The 13,990-nt window shown below is 44.7% G+C and overlaps 1 protein-coding gene across 1 annotated transcript in view; it reads left to right on the forward strand.

The window, feature by feature from the left end:
* SUZ12 (SUZ12 polycomb repressive complex 2 subunit) overlaps window positions 1-13,990 on the forward strand; it is a 2,970,550-nt gene that overhangs the window by 2,129,420 nt on the left and 827,140 nt on the right. The window contains exon 11 of the mRNA XM_044068039.1: window positions 11,116-11,207. Coding sequence (XP_043923974.1) covers window positions 11,116-11,207 — 92 coding nt within the window. The remainder of the gene's footprint in view (window positions 1-11,115; window positions 11,208-13,990) is intronic.

Genomic DNA, 13,990 nt, shown 5'->3' on the forward strand with positions numbered 1-13,990 from the left:
TGTGATAAGACGTCATGCTTGGCTCAAGGAGCAAAATCTGCCTGATCATGTTAAAGCAAAATTGTTGGATGCTCCTTTACAACAGGACAGTCTATTTGGTAATAAGGCAGAAGAAGTTTTGAAAAAGATGAAAGACAAAGCTAAATCTATGCAAACTGTAAAAGATTTCCTACAAGTGCAGCCACCCAGGTTCAGTAGGCACTGGTCTTCTAAGAATTGGTCCTTTCCAGTACCCAACAGAGCCGCTCAGCTCAAACCCAGACACTCCAAAGGCTCCAGGTTTCAGTCACAAGGAGTTTACAGAACAAAACAATGGGGTGCCTCCACCTCCAAATCTGGAAGTAGCAAGGCCACCCCCTACGGTAAACAGTCTCAATGACTTTCCTCTGCCATTTCCTAGCACTTATCTTTTGGCAGCTCCTTTGGGGGGAAAACTAGCACTTCATCCACAAAATTGGCATCTAATTACCCAGGACAAGAGGGTCTTAAATAGTATCCCAGGGATACCGATTTCATTTCCACACGTTGCCAATTCCAAACGGATGGCCACATCTGTCTCCAAATCAGTGGGCAGAGGCCCAGAAACAAATTATGTCCCTTATGGATATGGGGGCTATTCAACCAGTAACAGAAAAGGAAAAAGGACAATGTTTTTATTCAAGACTTTTCCTGGTACCCAGAAAAGACGAATCATGGTGTCCAGATGTCCTTCAAGGATGCATCTGCAGTCCTTACAAATGGGTTGTCCTGTCGTCAGGCAGCCCTTCGGTCGGCCGGATTCCAAAGTCTGGGTCTGGCTTCGGCTGGTGTCGCACTCACCCGACGTCATCTCTGCTGGTCTTCGGGTATAAAGGCATCAGCCAACGCCATTTTCCTCAGTCTTTCTTGCCGCGTGGCGCCCGAAGCAGAAGCTGTTTGCAAGTGCCGGTCGGTCAGATCCAGAGATTACTACTACCGAATACTACTCAAGACTTCTAAAGCTAAGTACCCCGTTGGGGACTCTTTCTTGCCTCAGCCGATGTCAGAAAAAGTAAATAACTGTTTAACTTGTGGGAAACAAATACCTCATAAAGATTTCCACTCTTACTGCTTACCTTGTTTAGGCCCAGACCACGACGTAGCAGCTTGTTTAGCCTGTGCTTCCTTCAACCGACGAACGCTTAGGCGTCGGTCGGAGTTTGCTGAACAGTTTTTCGGCTCAGATTTTGCGTACATTATGCCGTCGGATCCTCCGACTACTCAAATTGTTAAGAAACGCAAAGAAAAGGACCGACACTCGCGGTCCGCGGTTTCGGCCGAAACCCCGGTTAAGCAAACCGCGAGTGTCTCGGTTTCGGCCGAAACCGAGCAAACGGTTCAATCTTCAGCCGAATCCATGACTACTACCGAGGCCCCTTCTACCTTAGTTGAATCGGCCTCTGAAGTTTTGCCTACTAATGTGGTTTCTCAAGAATTATCGGATACCATCCCTTTGGATGTCTCTACCCCAGCACGTGGTGCTGCTAGGCCTCCTGCAGCCATGTCTATAAAGGCCTTTGCCAGGGCTAAAGCAGCCAAATCTGCTAAGTCTGTCCCTGTTAAGCCCCCCTCTCACAGGCCCAGTTCCAGCTCTCAAATGCTTACTCTGGCAGAGGATCTCATCTCTTTAATAAAGGGGATCCCAATCTCACCCAGACAGGGCCTCTCAACCTCCAGAAAAGAGACCTAGAGCAGAGCCTCTGATGATACAGACAATACAGACCATCCAGAGGCTCCTTTTTCTACATATGAAGATTCTGATGCTGAAGAATCTATTCCTTCTGCCTCTCCACCAGAGGAATTTTCCTTTGGGGAAACCTTACATGCCATGAGAGAGCAATTCCAATGGCAGGGACAAGATTTCTCAGATTCAAGGAAAAGGCTTAGGACCTTTTTACACTTACCGCAACATAGGCCCTTAGCTATACCTCCAGTTCTTCCTGTTGTGGATGATGCATTTAATGATGTTTGCACTGCTCCAGATACCTTACCTCCAGCCCCTGCTAGACCCGATAGGTTTTACAGGGTACCGGACACTCATCACCACTTATACAAGGCTCCTCTTGCAGATCCTGAAACTATCTCCCAGGGGCCTAAGGCAGTAGCTTCGACCTCAGCGAAAAACCCTCTCCCTTCTGAAAGGGAATCCAGGTCCTTAGAGAGATGGGGTAAAAAAGTATACACCTCTTCTACTCTTTCAGCTAGAGCTTTGAACTGTCAGTTTCATATGATCCAATACCAAGAGTTTATGCTTGATCAGTTAACTAAGAAACTGTCTTCTGATGATTCCTTAGATAAGAAATATGTTCTAGAAATGGTGAATAACATTCAGCAGGTTAGTAACCATTCTTTAAAATGTGGCTATGATGCACTGGAGGCTTCATTTAGATCAGCCATGACTGGCACAGTTATAAGAAGACATGCATGGTTGAAAGAACAGGTCTTACCGGATCATGTTAAAGCAAAGCTACTAGATGCTCCTATGGATAAGGCCAGTCTATTTGGTTCTCCTGCCCAACAAGTAATGAAGAAAATGGAAGAGAAGGCAAAATCTGTACAAACAGTTAAAGATTTCTTACAGGTTCAGCCCCCAAGGTTTAGCAGGAACTGGCCTTCCAAAAATTGGTCCTTTCCAGACTCCTCTAAATCTCAGAGAGGCAGGAATAGACGTTCCAGAGGCAGAAATCAATCCAGAGGAGGTGCCTACAGGGGACGCCAATGGCAGGGCAATAACCAACGAGGCACAGATTCAACCACTACCACTGCAACAGGACAAACACAGTGACTTGGCTCTGACACCGCCTACCAGGGAACAAATAGCAGCACCCTTAGGCGGAAAGTTAGCCTTATTTTCAAAAAACTGGCACAATATCACAAGAGACAAGTGGATTTTGCAAACTATAGACCAAGGCTACAGGTTTCATTTCCACACCTTACCAGTAAAAAGAGGAATGCCAAACCTACCACCAAATCAAAAGACAGAAGCTCTAAAACAAATAACTCAACTGACAAAGATGAGAGCTGTGGAAATGGTACCACCTACAGAACAGGGCAAGGGATTCTACTCCAGACTCTTCCTAGTACCAAGAAAAGAGAAAAGTTGGAGACCTATTCTCGACCTGTCCGCTTTAAACACATTCATCATTGTTCCAAAATTCAAAATGCTGACCCTACAGCAACTTCTTCCCATGCTGGGCAAGGAGTGTTGGCTGGTAACTCTAGATCTCAAGGAGGCATACCTGCACGTCCCCATACGACCAAATTGCAGAAGATACCTCAGATTTCTTGCAGGATCAGAGCATTATCAATTCTCAGCATTGCCCTTTGGCTTATCTACTGCGCCCAGAGTGTTCACGAAATGCCTGGCATCAGTAATCGCTCATTGCAGGCTTCAGGGAATCCAAATTTATCCATACCTGGACGACTGCCTGATACAAGCAGACAACAAAAGCAAGCTGACACAAGACTTACAAAGAGTCATTTGCTTACTTCAAGCCCTGGGATACACAGTCAATTTAAAAAAGTCAAGATTGATACCATCCCAAACAAGAACATTCTTGGGTGCAGAATTGGACACAGTAAAACAGATGGCATTCCTAACTGCAGAAAAACAAGAACAACTTCCTCTTTACTTCTTGGCATTAACAAAGCAGGACAAACTAACAGCAAGGAAAGTACTGCAGGCCTTAGGCTTCATGGCCTCCTGCATAATCCTGGTCCCCCATGCCAGACTGCATATGAGAAAGCTACAGTGGTACCTAAAGAATTTATGGTCTCAACACAGGCACAGCTTAGAAACCGAAATACCACTAATCCCATGCCTGAAACAAGAGTTCCTATGGTGGGCTCAGGCATGCCAGTCAAACCCAGGTTTGTCCTTCCACAATATACAAGCAAGCCAAACCATCACTACGGACGCCTCAGACCTCGGTTGGGGGGCCCACATGCTGGACAACTGCATTCAAGGCTTATGGACTCCAGATCAGCTGCACCTGCACATAAATCAAAAAGAAATGCTGGCAGTAAAACTAGCAATCCAGAATTTCAGACCATTCCTCAAAGAAGGCCAATTGATGATAAGGACAGACAACACCACAGTCATGTGGTACATCAACAAACAGGGAGGCACTCATTCATACCCCCTATGCCGAATGGCTCTGGACCTATGGAATATGGCTCTGAGCTACAACTTTCAGTTACAGGCAATATTTGTACCGCATCCCCACTCAACCACCAGCTCAAGAGAAATTCTGCACAAGGACACCCCACCCACTTGCTTGGGTGGACTCTCTATCCTTCAGTTGACCTCTTCCTTGCAAGGTACTACTGAAAATCAAAGAGGAAGGCGTCAAAGGTTAATTCTGATAGCTCCAAATTGGCCAAGGCAACATTGGTATCCATTGCTGAGGAGTGGGAGAGATTTATCTCAAAGGGTTAAAGACATTATCCTGAGAGGCCCCAGACCTTCAACAAGAAAGAACTATGCAGGAAAATGGAAAAGGTTTGTCATTTCCTACTCCTCCATCAAGATACATGCATCAGCTATTTCTGCAGAAAAACCACCATTACCAGCATGGGACTTGAACTTTGTGCTCCATTCGAACCAGCAGCAACAGCAGATCTTCAACACCTATCCTGGAAAACTGCTTTCCTACTGGCAATTACTTCAGCAAGAAGGGTTTCAGAACTACAGGCCTTAATGGCAGTACAACCCTTCCTAATCTTCCATCAAGACAGAGTATCCATGAGAACTAATCCTACATTTATGCCTAAGGTGATATCCAGAGTGTCTCTAAACCAGGCAATCCACCTACCTACCTTCTTTCCCAATCCATAGAACAGGGGGGAAAGACTGCTACATACCTTGGATGTACATAGACAGTTGCGCTACTACCTGGACAGAACCAAGGGCAATAGAAAAACAGACCAGCTTTTAGTAGCTTATGCAACAGGAAGGGAAGGAAAAGCAATTTCCAAACAAACAATCTCAAAGTGGATAGGAAATTGCATAAGGTTCTGTTACTCCTACCATGGAAAGCAAATTCCACAGAACATAAGGCCTCATTCTACAAGGGCTACTGCCACTACCACAGCTTTCTTACGAGGAGTGGCTACCAAGGACATTATTGAGGCTGCTACTTGGACCTCCGTGCATACATTTGCCAAGCATTATAACTTACCTCTATACTCTAGATCCCGAGCAGGGTTTGCCACTGCTGTTTTGCAAGGGATCCTAACTACACCATAATTCTTCTTCCTCCTCCCCTAGTTTGGCTATGGTATTCTACCCATTTGTAAGGACTGCAGATGCATCCTTGAAGGACATAGTACAGTTTTGTACCTACCATAAATGTAGATGTCCGAACAGGATAGCATCTGCAGTCAGGATTACCCACCCTCCTTCCCCTCTGTGGTACTCCTAGGGTATTTGCCCACCTAATAGCTAGCTAGGGGGGGATATCTTATGGTGCATTTGTTTGTATATATGTACATACATGCTTATTTTTTGTGTTTGCCTTCTACCTTTTTGGAAACATTGGCATTTACCCAAAATTTTAGCTTTCCAAGAGGGCAACTGGCATCTGGGGCAGGAAACACTGAGGAAAATGGCGTCGGCTGATGCCTTTATACCCGAAGACCAGCAGAGATGACGTCGGGTGAGTGCGACACCAGCCGAAGCCAGACCCAGACTTTGGAATCCGGCCGACCGAAGGGCTGCCTGACGACAGGACAACCCATTTGTAAGGACTGCAGATGCTATCCTGTTCGGACATCTACATTTATGGTAGGTACAAAACTGTACTTTCTGGACTTATCCATTCTAAATACTTTCCTGGACATTCCAGAATTCAAGATGCTGACTCTACAACAGTTACTGCCTATGCTGGGCAATGATGCCTGGTTGGTAACTCTAGACTTAAAAAAGGCTTACCTGAATATCCCAATCAGGGAATCTTGCATTAGATACCTCTGCTTCAAAGCAGGCTTTTTGCTTTACCAGTTCTCTGCACTGCCCTTTGGCTTATCTACTGCGCCTAGGGTCTTCACAAATTGCCTGGCACCAGTAATTGCATTTTGCAGACAAAGAAACATTCAACTTTATCCTTATCTGGACGATTGTCTAATTCAGGCAGAAAACAAGGACACTCTTCTACAACATCCGGCGTTTGTAAAAAGGCTTCTAACATGCCTAGAGTACACCATAAACGAAAAGAAATCACAACTGGTACCCACTCAAATAATTACATTCCTGGGTGCAAGCTTGAATACAACTGCCCAGATGGCTTACTTCATGCCAGACAAACAAGTTCACTTGATGACATACTTCAAACAAGTGGCCACAAAAACCAACTATCTGCAAGACAAATTCTGCAGGCCTTGGGGTTCATGGCTTCCCGCATTCTACTAATTCCATGTGCAAGACTGCATATGAGGAAACTTCAGTGGTACCTAAAAAGCTTATGGAGTCAACATTGTCACAGCCTGGAAACAATGACAACTATCATTCCTTGCTTGCAACAGGAGTTCCTATGGTGGGCAGAGGCCTGTCACCAAAACAAGGGACTGTCATTCATTCCACTCCCTGCCTCCCAAACCCTGACTACAGATGCATCAGATTATGCTTGGGGGGGGCCCATCTGGCAGGGAGATGCATTCAGGGCGAAAGGAGCCCAAATCAAATGTACCTACATATCAACCAGAAAGAAATGCTAGCTGTACAGAATGCTCTGACAGCCTTCAAGGACTTTCTTCATCCAGGACAACTACTGACAAAGATGGACAACACCACAGTTATGTGGTACATAAACAAGCAGGGGGGGTACCCACTCCTACCCCTTTGCAGACTAGCCATGGCTTTGTGGAGCGCAGCCTTGACTTACCAAATACATCTACAAGCTCAATTCCTGCCAGGAAATCAAAATACTCTGGCAGACGAACTAAGCAGAAATCTTCTGGACCCACACACATGGAAATTGGATCCACAAATCTTCAACATGTTGAGACAAAGATGGGGGAGCCCAGACATAGATCTTTTTGCCTCTCCCCAAAACTATCAGTTGGACAAACTCTGCACAAGAATTCATCACAAAAAAGCTTGGAAAGTGGATGCTCTATCCTTCAGCTGGAAAAAGCTATCAGTCTATGCCTTTCCCCTTCTGCCTCTGCTCTCCAAGGTTTTACCAAAAGTCAGACAGGAAAAACTGAAAATGATTCTGATCCAGACTGGCCTCGCCAGCACTGCTACCCACTCCTACGCAATGTGTCACACCTTCCTCCGTGGTACCTGCCTCACCTTATCTACTGTCTCAGCAGTACTATCAAATTCTGCACACTCAGCTCCAAACTCTGAATCTTGCAGCATGGCTAATCAACTAATTTCATCAGTCACATCTCTCAGAAACCTGTGATGGATGTCATTTTGAAGGCTAGGCCTAGTACTAGAAAATCTTATGCTGATAAATGGAAAAAATTCTGTGCCTGGAAACAAGTACAAGGGATAAACACAGCATTGCCCAATATTCCTCAGATTCTGCAAGATTTAACTAAGATGCTTCATAATGCCCTATCGTTTTCTTTTATAAAAATCCATGCCTCTGCCATTTTGGCTCATTACAACACAGAACCTCCTCCCTTTTCTCATCCCCTGCTAAAGCAGTACCTCAGAGGGGCCAAAAATTTGAGACCTCCCAGGAGAGCTCCAACTCCTGCATGGGACCTCAGTTTTGTGCTGGAAAAACTCACCATACCTCCTTTTGAACCAGCTGCTAATGCAGACATAAAATTTCTCTTGGAAGACCGCTTTTCTTTTAGCAGTCACTTCAGCTAGAAGGATTTCAGAACTACAGTCTCTCAAGGCAGTGGAGCCTTTCATTATCTTTTATCTGGACAGGGTGGCCCTCAGGACCAATCCATCCTTTATTCTTAAGGTGGTATCCAGTGTGGCTCTTAATCAGACCATTCATCTGCCATCCACAGAACAAGGGGGAGTGGATTCTGCATTCATTGGATATACACAGACAACTAAGATTTTACTTAAACAGGACAAATTCTGTAAGAAAATCTGAGCAATTACTGGTGGCATTTGCTGCAGGGGCAGAGTGAAAGGCTATTTCAAAATGGATAAGCCATTGTATTTGTTTCTGCTACATGCACCATGGTAAACCTGTCCCCAAGGGGGTCAGATCCCATTCCACCAGGGCTGCATCTACTTCTGCAGCTTTTCTCAGAGAGGTTTCCTACAAGAGACATTCTAGAAGCTGCTACCTGGAGTTCAGTTCATACATTCACCAAACATTACCATTTACCTCTCTTTTCTAAATCCAGAGCAGGCTTTGCCACTGCTGTCCTGCAGGGCCTTATAGCTGCTCCTAATGCTGTATAATTCCATCCTCACAACCATAGCTTTGGGATTCTACTCAAATGTAATGACTGCAACAGTGAAACACAAAGAACATAGTACAGTTATGTACACTTACCATAAATGTAGATGTTCGATTGTATTCACTGTTGCAGTCCTGCTTACCCACCAGCTCCCTATTTCTATCTTTCTTATTATACCATTTCTTTCTTTTACTATGCTCAAAAGCTTTTTTGGTGTATTTGCGTTTTAGTTGAGGTATATTTTTTGTGTTCTAAATTAGGTGTGTGTGTGTGTGTGTTTGTGTGTGTGTGTATATATATATATATATATATATATTTTTTTTTTTTTTTTTGCTCCCCATTTGGGGGGCACCTGACATCTGGGGCAAGAAAAACTGATTAAAATGGAGTTGGCTGCATGTTTTATACCCCTGATGACCTGACGTCATGGAAGAAGAGACAGCAACCAACGCAGGACCCAAGACTTTGTTATTCAGGCCGACTGAGGGCAACCTGCCAGCAGATTACCCAAATGTAATGACTGCAACAGTGAATACACACAAACATCTACATTTATGGTAAGTGTACACAACTGTACTTTGTGTACACTTACCATAAATGTAGATGTTCGAGTGTATTCACTGTTGCAGTCCTGGTTTCCCTCCATCCATCCCCTTGTTTTCTCTCTCTCTCTCTCCCTCTCCTTACAAGGAATTTTTAGCATTTACTTTCTACTGCTGGTGTTTTTCCCCCATAACCTAGCTCCCTACTGGGGGCTCCTGACAGGGCAAGAAAACTGATATGGCATTGCCTGCCTGATTTTATACATCTGACGACCTGACGTCAGTCCTGGAGTGACAGCAACCGACGCAGAAAAATACTAAGCCTCTGGTATTCGGGCCGACTGAGGGCCACCCTGGCAGGGATAACCCAAATGTGATGACTGCAACAGTGAATACACTCCAACATCTGCATATATGGTAAGTGTACACAACTGTACTTTCTTGAGCAAGGAAGTGAAATTTGATGCATTATTTAAATTCTTCTGTATGCAATGTGAACTGTTTGTTGTCAACCCCCCCCCAAAGAAAACATACTGCAACATCAAATGCATTTCTGATTAGATTACAGAACTGAATGTGAATGCATTTACATTATTTTTATCATGTCGAAGTTGAATTCCAGGAAAAAAGTTAAATCTATTCTGGCACAGTTTACCTTGCATGGCATCATACCAGGGGTCAAGAGTTTCGCAGAAAAATAAGTTTCAGAATGCCAGTGGCAGCTTTGTCTTGACAATTTTAGTTTGGGCTTAAGTAATCCCCCCCCCCCCCCAAAAAAAAAAAGTAGTCACCACTAAAGGAAATACTGCTTTTGCACTTCCGGTAAAACAAAATCAGAATGCTTAGTGTGACAAATCACTTTAAAGGTTCCTTGTATTTATGCTGTGTGTACAGTGTCTACAAACTGGGAAGGGGGAATCGAATGACAACTGTGTGTGTTCTGTGAGTAAAATGCCCTAATTGGGTAAGGGGTGCTGTTCTAGTTAAGTGACTTTGCTCAGCTTCAAACCCTGAACCTTAATTATTGGCAAGCAATTGCCCTAAACCTCCACACCAACTGCCAGTTCTTCTTTGATTTAATTTTTTGGTTTTGTAAGTTACTGAGGATTGTAGTCTCAGTGTTAGTTTTATAGTGGTTGTTCAGTGTCATTGATGCTGCAGGTAGCACACTTATGTTTGTTGCAGAAGACTGTAGCTTCTTTTGCCACACCAGGTAGATAAATTGCTGACACTACCTTGCAGTATAAAAAGGAGGTTGCATTCATGTGCAGCCTTCTGGATGAGGTGTCTACTAACAATAGACCTGTTGTTTATTTGCTAGCCATTCCCTATTGTATATCAGAAGCATAGCTAGGGTGGAGGGAGAGGTACAGGGTTGGGGGGTGTGATCAGTCAACCTTCACTCATTCTCTTGAGTACAAGACCAGCTTTTAAAAGCCAGTATTGCATTTGCTGTGAAACCTGATGGCTGCAGCACTCCATGTATGGTCTGAACTGTAGCAACTCTTTGCTGCATTTGCAGCAAGCAGTTTGCTACAGTTTAAAAGTTTTATTAATAGCTGGATATGCAGAGCTGGAGGAGGATCAGAGGCAGGGCACAGAAACTGTACCTGAATGTTTGGGGCAGGAAGTGGTGTGTGTGCATCATGCATCTGGCCACCCGGTTGGTGTGCCAGTAGAAGGACAGCATTTTTATGTTGCTGTTTGTCTTGAATGGAAGAGGTGGGGCAGAGTTAATCTAACTGTAATAAGCTGATGTCGAAAATGCAGTAATAGGCTTAATACAGTGAAGTGCGACTTCACCTGGTGCAGTTTCTTTATATTTTACTTGCCAAAGGAGCTATTATTTTTTAAGATCTGAAGTTATGTTGAGTTTCTGCAATAACTATACTTGGTGATTATGCTCCATAGCTGCTTTCCAGTAACATATGTGTTTTTGGTTCTTCCATCTTCCCCTTTTAAGTGTGCAGGTATGTGTCTGGTTTTCTACTCTCCTTGGGTTGTCTCAGGTCAGAGCAGAGTGGTAGGAAAGGTGGTGAAGTATGCCTTTATATGGTAGGTAATAATTGTAAGTTATATATCCACAACTAAACATTTGAGTAACTAATCTATTCTATATATTCACATTGCTTCATAAACAGAATGACAACACATTTTAATTTTTGTTTTGAAGCTGTCAAAGATGCTGTTTCTACAGATCTTCATAACAGAAAAGAAAAAGAAGTATCACTTGAGCCTCGACAAAAGATGAGAATATTTTATCAAGTAAGTTGTAAAATGAAAAGATGCATGCAAACACAGCAGTTTAAGTTAATATTATCCAAAATTATTTAATTGAAAGTTTTGACTTGCATCTCAAAAAATAAATTCACTAAATGCAATATTTTAAGTTCCTGTAGCTTCCAAAAGTTGGTCTACTTTAGTAACATTTTACATTTTGCACAAAGTTTTGATTTTAAGTGGCACGCAGTCCATTCTGGTCAAGTCTCACCCACAAACTTTTAAGTAGTTCAGAGGTTCATGGGTGTGTACTAGGCTAATGGCTCTGGAGCCTTTACAAGCCTAGCCCATAGAAGTGCCCTGGCATCGTGCTGCCCAATGTTAGTTCCCAGTGCCTCTATCAAGTAGAGCCACTGGAGTGATACCCACAGTTGAACTTTGTTACCCATCCACTCATCAAAATTTCTCTTGAAGAGGGACAGCAAGGTGCTTTGCTTGACATGTATGGGAAGTCTGTTCCAGAACATGGGCAGTCTCTGGCTGAGGAACCTGTCCTACCAGCATGTTCTGTTGATTTTGGTATTGTGGTTGAGGTCTCTGGAGCGTGTGGTGCGGAGGGATTGGGATTTCTTTAGATGTAGGAATTCTAACAGAGCTGGGTCAGACATGCTCACCTCTAAGTAAGCGATATGAGACAGGGAATAGCTGGAGCCTTTTGAGTCTGTCCATGTTGGGCATGTTTAATGCCTAGGATCCTCTTCGTGAGGTACTTTTGTGGCCTCTCCAGCTGTTGCAAGTGTCTAGTGAGGTACATGCCAGATGGGGGATTATACTCTATGATTGGTCTAATGAGGGAAGAGTATAGAGAGAGAGAGAGAGATGACCTCTTTCTTCCTGGATGCAAAACCCTTGGTAATGAGATGTGCCACATAATAGGACTTTCTGGCCAGTGACAATGTGGTGGTTGAAGGAGAGGCTGCTGTCAACCTACATCTCCAGATCTCTTATAACGCCTTCATTGTTAATGGGCTCCCATTGATGTAATTTGTGGGATCTGAGTTTTTACCAAAGGGGATGACTACACATTTTTTGGTGTTAAGCTCAAGGCCATGGTTTTGACACCAGTCATTGGTCTCAGTGAGGCCTTTCTGTAGGATGTCTGCATTACTTGGGGAGTTAACAGTGGCTCCCAGCTTGCAGTCGTCTACGAACTTGGTCAGCTAGAATCCCTTTGTGTTGACCTGGACTTCTGAGAAGTAGATGCCAAACAGGAGAGGACCCAGGACTGATCCCTGTGGGACTCCACTCGTGACTGGTCGGCAGTGTGACTTGGAGTCTGCTACTTTCAGACTGTGTTCTCTATCTGTAAGCCAATTTGCAACCCACCTAGTGATATAGGGGTTAATGCCTAGATCTGAAGTAGTTAACTTAATTTTATCTGCAACCTGTGGGTATTCGGATCCATATCAGATCTGAGCCAGTAAATTTTTTGTAGCATCTGTTCCAAGCTCCTCCCCTACCCATAATGCACCATGTCCCTCAGATCTCATTTGCCACACCATAGTGAGCATCGTGGTCTCTCTTGCTCTGAGCTCAGGGATAAGCAAGTTGGGATTGTTCTTCCTGTTTAGTGTGTCTGTGATCTTTAGTGTATCCTACCTCCCCCATTAGTATAACGCCTTGTTCGTCGGTTCAAAAAAAAAAAGTTTATTGTCTTGTCAGTTGCTGTTAGGCCCACTTTACCTCAGCGTGTGTGTTGTATTCTTTCTGTAGGGAGTGGCGTTCAGTGTTGGATTATGGCTGATCAGCCTAAATCAGTCTTCAAAAAATATACAGAGTTTTCCCACAAGCTCTCACCCAGCTGATGGACACACTCTGTGCTTAATTTGTTTGGAAGTGCCCCATTTTATCCTCCCAATGTGCTATCTTTGTGGGTTTTAACCCAAGAGCTCTCAGGGATCAAAAGGCTAAATTGTTCGCTAAGGGTCTTCTCCCTGCTTCTATGCTGGATTCTGCTTCGGCCTCGGTCTCCGGTACTCCCACCAAACCTCCCACCCAGACAGGGACTCAAACTCCCGCTTCTTCTGGTGCTGGGGCAGACAAGCAAAAAGAGAAAGAAAAAGAGAAAGAAAAAGACAGAGACAAGGACAGAGAAAGACGCAGGGAGGATAAAGAAAGTAGGAGGAATAGGCCTCGTAAGAGTTTCCCGGAAAGGGAGCCTTTCCTTAGCCCTCCTAAGACTTTGAGGCCAGTATCTCCATGACACCATTCACCCTGTTTCTCGCTGGAGCCTCTGGAATCTTGAGATCTGAGGCCTTCCTCACCCTTACTGCGCAGACCAGCCAGATCCGAGTCGATTGCTTCTTCGCGATCGACTTGGAGCCTATCGGACTTGGACATGGACAGGATGATGCAGAGATTTCGTCAGGCCCAAATTCAGATGGGAGTCTTGCCCGGCCCCTCTCCCTCTGGAGGGGGGACCTCCATACCCCTTTTTCCTCCTCATCTCTCCTTCCCCGATCCAGGCGACTGCTTCAGGGTTTTTGGATCCGAGACTCTTTGGAGCTGGTAGCTTGGCGCCGACGGTTCCTCCAACCTCGACTCCGGCTGTTACCTTGATTTCCTCAGATCCGGCTAGTTCGGATCTGGCTGACTCTCGGAGGCGTGGGCAGGGAGTCGGACCCGAGGGAACGGATTCTTCTTTGGCTTTTTCGGATCTGAACCGTTCCCTTGGACCTCAGGCTAACCACGCTTCGGCTCCGATCCCCGCTTCGGACCCGGGGAGGTGGTCTTCCTTGCTGGGTGCCAAGGAGGTGCGCTTTCCATCG

The sequence above is a fragment of the Protopterus annectens genome, chromosome 4.part0 (assembly GCF_019279795.1).
Source record: "Protopterus annectens isolate FY-2018-M chromosome 4.part0, PAN1.0, whole genome shotgun sequence".
Classification (NCBI taxonomy): Eukaryota; Metazoa; Chordata; order Ceratodontiformes; family Protopteridae; genus Protopterus; species Protopterus annectens.